This window comes from Puntigrus tetrazona, chromosome 3 (assembly GCF_018831695.1).
Source record: "Puntigrus tetrazona isolate hp1 chromosome 3, ASM1883169v1, whole genome shotgun sequence".
In the NCBI taxonomy this organism is placed as follows: Eukaryota; Metazoa; Chordata; class Actinopteri; order Cypriniformes; family Cyprinidae; genus Puntigrus; species Puntigrus tetrazona.
The window spans coordinates 7189786-7199674 of record NC_056701.1 but is presented as its reverse complement, the minus strand read 5'-3'; the positions used below and the strand labels follow the sequence as shown (position 1 = coordinate 7199674).

General features: G+C 35.6%; 1 protein-coding gene across 1 annotated transcript in view; it reads right to left on the bottom strand.

The window, feature by feature from the left end:
* Window positions 1-1986: 1986 nt before the first annotated feature.
* tbcd (tubulin folding cofactor D) overlaps window positions 1987-9889 on the bottom strand; it is a 31155-nt gene continuing 23252 nt past the window's right edge. The window contains exons 32-39 of the mRNA XM_043235194.1: window positions 9576-9714; window positions 5551-5672; window positions 5360-5437; window positions 5021-5110; window positions 4098-4185; window positions 3885-3997; window positions 3719-3803; window positions 1987-2142 (exon numbers count right to left, since the gene is read on the bottom strand). Coding sequence (XP_043091129.1) covers window positions 2128-2142; window positions 3719-3803; window positions 3885-3997; window positions 4098-4185; window positions 5021-5110; window positions 5360-5437; window positions 5551-5672; window positions 9576-9714 — 730 coding nt within the window. The 3' untranslated portion in view covers window positions 1987-2127. The remainder of the gene's footprint in view (window positions 2143-3718; window positions 3804-3884; window positions 3998-4097; window positions 4186-5020; window positions 5111-5359; window positions 5438-5550; window positions 5673-9575; window positions 9715-9889) is intronic.

The following is a 9889-nucleotide window of genomic DNA, read 5'->3' as shown; positions in this document are numbered from 1 at the left end:
CACTATACATGTCACTGTACAGTGCTTTGATGCAACCTGTGTTGTTAAAAGCGCTATATAAATAAAAATGATTGATTGAAAATGATTGATTGATTGATATTGGAATTGCATGCATCCAATTTCAATACATGTTAGTAAGAAGATACTAAGTTAGTATGAAGAACTTTTAAATGTTGATTTTCGCGCATGACGTACATTTTTGGAATGCTCGCCTTTGGTATTTCCTTTGAAACTAAAACGGCTCCTTATTCAACTTTCATGTACAGAAGATCCAAACTCAAAGTTGTAAGACCCACTTTAAAATCATGCAGATGTTTGTTGCACATAAATCTCTATTATATATGCCTTTAAACATAGCATGACGCCTCCAAAGGCACGAATAGATTTGAGGGAAATATCAGCAAATAAGTTTCGTCTGTTCCTCAAACCAAGACTATCCTAAATTAAAACTTTAGTGTAACAACAGAATACATATGCGTATTTATGGATTTAGCAGACACTTTTTCATTGTATTATTGCACTCAACGTGCATTTGATAAATTCATTCATTTCTTTGGAACCAAACCCATTATCTCGACATTGTCCATTTTTTTTGCATTAAAGAACTAATGGACATACATCTTTGCGCACGATGTATGAAAACAATACAGAATGGCATGCGGGCGAGTAAATAATTCCAAAATTATTCCATAGAAGAAAAGACAGACACTACAGAAAGTTCAGGGGGAATGCAAGGACATACTCGAGTCTAAATCCTGATTATCCAATGAGCAGTAATCTAAATCGAACTACTTCATCTACTGTGCTTCTCTAAAAGAATGAGACCCCTCCGCCGAAAGCTTCAACTCAACAATCAGACCTTTGTTTTAACCAGGAGTGCTGTTGTGTATTTTGAGACCATGTGGGTTCTTCTCTAAGCTCCACTAAAGCCTGTGCCCGAAGTGAGAGGCGAGGTGGGTTGGGCTGAGTGTGAGAGAGCGCCAGGCTTCCTCGTCCAGCCCACGGTCAGACATCATCCTAAGCACTCGGATACACCCCGCCAGAGGAAGCCAGGACTGGAATGACCTTGCCAAGCTGCATCTGTCCACTGCCAGACTTCCTCTCCTGTAAATGTTAACACTTTCCCTGGAGTATAATGAGGTGGATTAGATTGAGTTTCATTACTAAGTTGCTAGTCTGGAAAGCTGTTGTGTTCGCTGTGATGGAAGGGAACTAAGTGGGGGAACTAATTGTTGGAGAGTGTGAGAGAAGAAAGTAATCTATCTAGAGGTCCCTGTGCACTAACGTTCCCTCAGAACCCAATTATCAATCTGAAAGTGTGAATATGGGAGCTAAAATGCAGCAGATGTATTCTGAAACAAACACAATGTGGTCTAAAATGGTTGTGCCAATATTTGCTCACCCAAATGTCTTAACACACCAGTATGACTTCTTTTGTGGAACAAAAGTATATTGAGGCAACTTTTTCCATTACTCAACAGTTCCAAATAGAACAAAAATGCGCCATTAAAGTATCAGACATCTTTCAAAGTATAATGACGTGGAGTCAGTAAATTAGAATACAATTGGAGAACGAATCAAAAGTGACCAGTTTGTACAGGTTCATTAAAAAGCCAAGCCTTAAAAGACTGATTCATTTCATTTGCTGATCTGTTTTCTAGTTCAAATTGTTGAATCAAATATCACGAAGGTGACTAAGCTATGACAGAACCGGTTTCTTTTTTGGGCGAATCATCAGATTTGTGTTGAAGTGGGACATGGATCTCTGGAATTGGATCTACCATCTATAGTGGATCTGCTACCTCATTTGCCACTGAAAGAAATGCTATGATTCACACATGAAAAACCATTTATAATAAAAGACATCAGTAATTTGCAATATTTTATAAATGCACTTAAACAGAGCATAACTCTGTGGTTTAAAGTCATCACAAGTCCTTGTTCTGGGAAAGCATAATTAAAAAAAATAATCAATGAACTCCAAGACATTTTTCTTAAGAATTTAATGATGACAGGTCGGATATTATTAGATGGACGACGTTATCTGACAGCAGGGAGGACATGTGGACACTGTCCATGATGTCCTCACAGAAAGCAGTGCAAAAAGGCCATCAGGTAGGAATGGATTTATTGGGGAGAAGTCTGAAACAAACAAACAAATGAGAAGATAATTGCGCTAAGACCAAAATATAGGCAGCACTATAAAAGCATATGCATTTGAGCATCTACACATTAAAGACGATTACATTACAGGACTTTATTTCATGATTGAGATATTATATTCTGAAGATATCCATTATTATTATTATAAATAAATCCAGTTTCAACCTGACAATAATTTAATTTCTCTGCATCAAAAAAACTAATGAAAAATACTTTAACAGCTTGAACTGATTCACTGAATCCTGAGTGAATGAACTTATTAAAGGTAACGTTGTTTCCTAATAAAGTTTGAATATGAGATGCTTTTTAAATCATCATCTCTGTCATAGCTCTTATTCTCATGAGTTGCAAGACAAGAAGGGACAGCAAAATTACTTTAAATACTCTTTAGCAAACCTACTGGTCATACAAAAAGCACATTAAATTCATTACTGCATTTACGATGTTCTTTAATTTTATATTTCCAGCAAAACCACTATATATACTATATAACTACCATTTAAAACTGAGGTCTTCAAACGGGCAAAAACCCCAAAAACTAATGTATAAAAAGAGTCTCTTTTAAGTTAAGATATTTAAGTCTCTTTTGCTTACAATGGCTGTATTTATCTAATCAGACAAATGAAAAACAAGTAAAAACAGTTATGTTGTGAATAATTATTACAATTATTCAATTATAACAATAATGGTTTTCTATTTGAATTGATTTTAAAATGTGATTTATTTACAGCAGTCTCCAGTGTCACGTGATACTTTAGAAATAATTTGAATATGTTGATTTGGTGCTCCTAACTTGGTGACCGTAAACTTTAAAATGTACACACACACACACACACACGCACACACACGCACACACACGCACACACACGCACGCACACACCCATTAAAAATGCATACATGTTATTTTTTTGTAAATCTTGATCCATATTATCAATAGCCCCTTTCACACAGTAATACCAATAAAATTCCATATATTACAAGAACAAATTTACCGGTAAATACAAAAATGTGCTGTTCTCAAATATTTATGAGTGAAGCGCCATTCACACATCCGTTTCAAAACAGCAGAAATGACCTTTTATCGAATATGCCTCCCAGTGTTGCACTTGTATTAGTATTTTTATTGATGTTTAAATTTTTGTGTCAAATGTTGACATTAATGCAGTGCTTTTGGCCCAGAGACCTCACGTTACACGACCGGTAATCTTCATTCTGCATTCACACACAGCATTATTGAGTCAATTTACTGGTAATGTTTCAATTTCATATACTTGGATGAATTTACAAGTAGTTTTTGAAAAGCTCCCGTTCACACAAGAGCGCTTTTTTTACAAGGGACTATTATGACAGCTCATCTATTTGAGAAAGCCATATTAATGATATTCTTAACTGATGGTTTCAGTGCCCGATCAGGAAACCAAACACCCACTAATGCATAGAAACACCTTGTTCGCCCACCAGTGGATGAGTAACGCAGGAAGCGGCATCTGGATGTCAGCCCCCACACCACAAAATGTTCTCACATAAAACCTCTTCAGCTGTCTTAATGTGTTACCTTGGCTACCAGAGTGGGCCTGGGCACTCCCAACCAATCACAGAGCTGATTCCTGTGGGTCCGCACTGTGGCCATGTCACTTTCCCTAATACAGGAAACAAGAAACGGCCATTAAAAGTAAAAGTCCTCATCGTGATCCTCTAATAAGCCCCGTGTCAACGCTCACCAATTAGTGTCACTGAGCGAGGCCATGACATCAGCCAGCACTTGATCATCGTCAATGACATCATCGTAGGTCAAGAGCATCTCGTATACCTGGCTGGCTGTCGTCTTCCTGATCTTCAGACCCAAGAGAGATAACGGATTCAGAACTAAATACGGGATACAACACGAGTGTCTAGGCTAAGTCTGGACTGAAGTCGCCTGCTAATGGTCTCACCACAGGGAAGGGGTGACAGAGCAACATCAACAGCTGCACTAAGACCTTCTTCCTCACGTCACCCTTGAACTGCACCATTCCACAGAACCTACGGTCAAAGAGCCAATCAGAGAGAGAGAGAGAAAGAGAGAGCTCAGACTTAATGACATGAGAGATCACACTAAAACCAGAAAGCACATTTCAAATTACGTCTTTATAGCGGTTAAATAAAATTACAGCTGAAACAGTTCATGAAACAGTGTTAAAACTTTTATTTTAATATTTGAAAAAGATTCTGGTTAAATTGAGCTCTAAAAATGTGTTTATTAAACACTGATGAAGATTTGATGAAAATAATAATACTAATAATAATTCAGAAAGGCAATAGTTTAAAAAGTTTAGAATGTATAAGGGGCAGATACAAATTATTATTATTATCTAAAGCAATATGTTTAACATAATTGTTCAGCAGGGTAAACATAATTAATAGAAATAACCAATCGTAGTGTAGTGACTAGGAAAGAAGCATGATTTGAGTCAACTGATTATATTAAATTTTTAAAAGCATTACATTTTTTCAATGCTATGCTTAAATATGCAAATCTACGTAAATTTGCATACATTTTCAAAAATCTAATCTGAACAACGGATACAGTGAGATTCAAAATTATGGTTTGTTTATTGATTTTATTGATTTATTTTTTGACATATTAAAAGGCGTTTAAAAACCTTCCAAACACACGTAGGAATAACACTTTAATATTTGTCGTATGCAAGTGATACTGAAGCATAGAAAAAAAAAAAAAAAAAAAAAAAAGTACTTGCAAAAGTATTTCTTCAAGTCACAAAAGGACAAACAGCTCAACATTTTCAACTGACCAGTGCATCGTGCCTCTAGTGTCTTGCTTTCACAGTATATTACATTTTACAAAAATGCAACTTACACAGCAATGCTTGACAACAGCTTCTGCACATCTTTGGACTTCTTGATTTCCTCTTTACAGAGCGACAGCAGCTCTCCACAGAATGGATGACTGAAAACAGAGAAATTACATCAGAATAAAACCAACCAACCAACCCACACACACACACTCACACACCCTCAGCCTCCTCGTTTCAACACACGACTTGGCCGGTCTCATCTTAAGTTCTCCCAAAGGTTCCCTCTGTGAGTTCTTTCTGTGTATTTCTGTCATGATATCATCTCTCCTGCCGAGCTCTGGATGGTTTGTGTATCTGAGCCAAGGGAGGCAGTAATGTACACTGGGCTTTCCCACGCTCACCTCTCCTCGCTGGCGAAGAGGTCAAAGCAGCCGTTGGCCAGAAGTTGGTCCACCATCTTCAGTAAAGGCACAGAAACTCTGCAAGCGCATGCAAATACAGATAAAACACGACTTCATCGTTTAGTCTGCGGCCATCAGGATCCAAAATAAATCATATAGCTATTTAATATGTAAAGCACGAGCTGTTGTACCTGTCATTGCGCAGGTTATCTCTGAAGATGCGTAAAAGTGTGTCTCCAAACTGCTGAAGGGCTGCGACATCCTGCTGAACGCTCTTCATGTACTCGAATAATGACTGAGAGGAATAACGCACCTGCAGACACCAACGCATATTTCAACTGTGTTATATTAATGATTTCATAACTATTATTTGTATGGTAAAAATTTTGTTATTTGTCCATTTTGATTTGTCAGTTATTTATAACATTAATATTACTAACAAATGCGTTGTTTAAAAGTACTTAAATAGCACACGTTACAGCTTTATTTTGCATAACCATATTTTTTAAACAAGGCTTATTGGTAGTTAGTAAGGTAGTTGTTAAATTTAGGTATTGCGTAGGGATGTAGCATGTGTGTTAATATGTGCTTAACTACTACTAATTAATGGATAATATTGTTGTAATGGGCATGCTAATAAGCAACATAATAAGCAAAGTAGACTCAAAAATAAAGCGTTAACCAATATTTTAGATTTCTTTATCATACCAATACTTTAACTTAACAACTATTAATAACCGGCAAATCAGGAGATTATTGAGAGAAAAGTCAGAGTTAACGGTTAGGTAATAGACAGAATTGGTCCCCAAACTAAAATGACCCTTTGTAATTATTTATAGAGTGTATTAACGAAATGCATTCATTTATAATATATTATATTATAGTTATTTAATTCAAAATTAATTCACATTACAATTACAAACTAAATGAATAAAAATACTCCATTTATCAGTCATTCACAGTCAGAATCTACATATTCTTATTAGTTGATTTTCTTTGAATTGAAAAGACATAATAAAAAAAAAAAACTGTTTATGTTTCACTTTCTTTTGATTCATTAAAAAATATTTTGCTAAGATTTAATCCCATGTCCCACTTAAATAAATGTTTTAGTTTTTTTTTTAACTGAAACACTAAACTACTTGGTCTTGTATTTCTAAAAAAATAAACAAACAGGTGTTTCTGATTTGCTGTTTTAAGTGTTTTTAATCTTTTAGGGCGGTCGAGAATGATATTCTTTACCTCACAGCTGTGTTGTGGCATCTTGAACATAACATGAAGAATGTTTCGTGTATTGGTTGTTTTAAGATATAGTAAAAATAAAGATTTTAGCCTATTTTATAGCCTTTTTTCAGGTTATTAAACCTATCTAGAGGTCTTGCTCTGTGTATTTGCTAGCAAAATTAATAGTTTCACATTATTTTTTTAATTACTGTATTGCACGGTGCTGCACATGTGCTTTCCGTGCCATAACTACACAAATTAAGATAAAGAATGAATTACAAAGTACTAAAATGTTCATTATTATATATGACGCTCACGCAGCAGTGTGTCATTGTGTGTGAGGGGTCAGATGGGGTACGATTATGTGCGGTATCGCTCCAAGCTCTGCTGTGTGATCCAGAGGGAGCAGAGAGAAGCTCCATCATTCAGCATGGAGTCTGTGAGAACCTCTCATGTATCCAGCAGCTCTGGCTCGGAGAGATCTCACAGCTCCAGGCCGAAGGTGAAAGCGTAACCTCTACCGTGGCTCTAATCAAAACCCATTTATAGGTCCAGTTGGCAGATGAGTCGACATTTACTATACGCGAAGCTCCTGTTAAAAGCCTTCACATCATTTTTTCTTCATCAACAAACACCGGTGGCTATAAATAACAAACGGGTTTAATACTGGAGCACAGGCACTGAGCCTAAAACCCTAACAAAGTGGAACGAAGAAAAGATACGATTTTACAACCTGAACTAATCTCGCAGTTTTAAGCTCAAACTATGTCATATTTATTTGATAACTACTTGCAAATGCATTAACGGGTTTATAACTTTGGTTTTAAATGTGCAAATGCTTTCCATAGAATATCAAATTACTAAGATATCAAATCTCCAATCCCAAAATAGTAGAAGTGGGAAAAAAACCCCAAACATACACACGCACGCACATTTTTTTTGTTATTTATAGTTTCTACAAAAGTATTATTCAGCACAACTGTTCTTAACTTTAATAAGAGTAAAATAATAAAAATAAAAATGTATCTTGAGCAGCAACTCAGCATTTTAGGATGATTTTCCAAGGATCATGTGACAAGACCGCTTTGCGTCACAGGAATAAATTATATTTAAAAATATATTAAAATTGAAAACAGCTATTAAAACTGAATTATGGTTTCCATAAAATACTAAGCAGCACAAGCAGCTATTTTAAAACAAGCTAATATTTTACAATATTGTCGTTTTTGCTGTGATTTTGAGATGTTGAGATGTTGTCACTGCATTTCGTTACCTTGTACTTGTACATGTGTAATGACAATAAAGTTGAATCTAATCTAATCTAATCTAATGTTGTAAATAAATGCTGTCTTGTTGGGCAGCAATATATATAAAAATATATATATATATATATATATATATAAAATGATAAAAGAATAATCTTATTGGCCATTTTGAATGGTTTTGTATAAATGAGGGAAAACAAGCAGCAGCTCACAAAACAGGAAAAACGAGAAGGAAAGGATAGGAAAATGCTAAAAAAAGAAGAAAGCTCACGAAGTAAAGGAGAAAGGAAAAGATCAAGTGTCTGAGCTGGTGAGATGAAGATCCCTCCAGGGGCCCTCAGTCACCACCGAAAGCATGAGCGCAAATGTGAAGGCAGACGGGGCCAATCCCGCTCGCTCGGTTCCAGCTAAATTTGTTTTGAGTGAATCCTGGCCCACTCAAGGAGCTGTGGTTTCACCTCGAAGCCGTTTACACCCTGTGCGCTTTGAGGCCGGGATGGGCACAGACTTGCATTTGTGGCAAAATTTCAGTTTATTCAAACACATGTCAGGAATTTTCTTAAAACACCAAAGCGTTTCAACACCAGCTTATTTTTGAAAGCTCAAAATAACGGACCACTTTTGTGTTGCAATACTTGCAGATCTGAAATGAAGCAATGCGATGTAATCCTACATGGTCTAATAGTCTCAGTTTCCCTGAAACTATTCACACTCCTGACCGCGGTCACTACAGACATGCTCTCTGGAGAACAGAGCGTCGACGGCTCCCTCTGTTGGCCACTGCTGTGTCTTTTATCACCATGCAATTTATTTTAATTGAGTCATTTCTGTGACCTCACTGTTTGCCTTATATAGATATTCTGGTGGGTGTGGTCTGGATATGCTGTAGAAATGCAGTACAGAATAGGCGCATTTGTATAAAGTATATTATATTAAAAATGTTGTTTTGAAATTTATATATATATATATAAATTTATTTTTATATAAATAAAAATGAACAAGTACAAAACATAAAATATAAAAATATTTAAAAAAAGGAAGAAAGTTATAGTCTCTAGTCAAAAAAAAAAAAAAAAATATATATATATATATATATATATATATATATATATATATATATATATATATATATATATATATATATATATTTATTTTTCATCCCAGAAGAATTCTTTTGGAAAATGGCCATTAATATATTTTCTGAATAAAAAAAAAAAATAAATGCAAAAAAACATGATGGTTATTAAGCAGCACAACTGTTTTAAACTTTGAAAATTATTAATAAATTAAGTTTTAAAATAGTATGTCAAATGAAAATACTTATTTATAATTGTGATACTATTTCACATTATTGCTGATCAGACAAATGCAGCTGTGATGAGCATAACAGATTTCTTACAAAATGTTTTAATATTTTCACCAATTTACTGTACATTTTTTTTTGATGTGTTGCTCATAACCTCTGCAATGTGTGCTACTAAATAATTAAGTGATCGTGACTATTTCACGTGATTTAATTTGCCATTTAAATTTTGCCTTATTACTTCAACCATGCTATTAAAAAGAGAAAACGGCAGTGTAGACAAAGGGCCTTAGGCTGTCTGTTTTAACCTTTATAAAGGTCTCCGTTTATACCAAATTAGTCTTCAAGCATAACAAGGAGAAAAAAAGTGGTGACCGAGGGGCGAATTGTGTTTTAATGCTTGTGTTTATGTGGCGCAACCTACTGTAGATTCGGTGAGGCCTCCCACAGACACGGTGAGGCCCAGGAGCGTGTGGTACTGGTACTGATGCAGCCGCAGAAGCTGTGTGATGTGAGGGAAGGCCTGTGATGCAGCGTTCCAGTTCAGGGAGTTTCCAGTCTCTCTACGGCCCGTGTGAAGAAAAAAAAAAACAGCAGAGGCCAGAGATAAACATGTGTGAAGCATTTGGGATGGGTCTCTTATTCAACTGCAGCTAAAACTGTAAGTAGGGAAAATACATATGCGTACTTTCCAGAAACTCAGATGCGAAAGAGCACCTCCCAGATTTAATGACATAA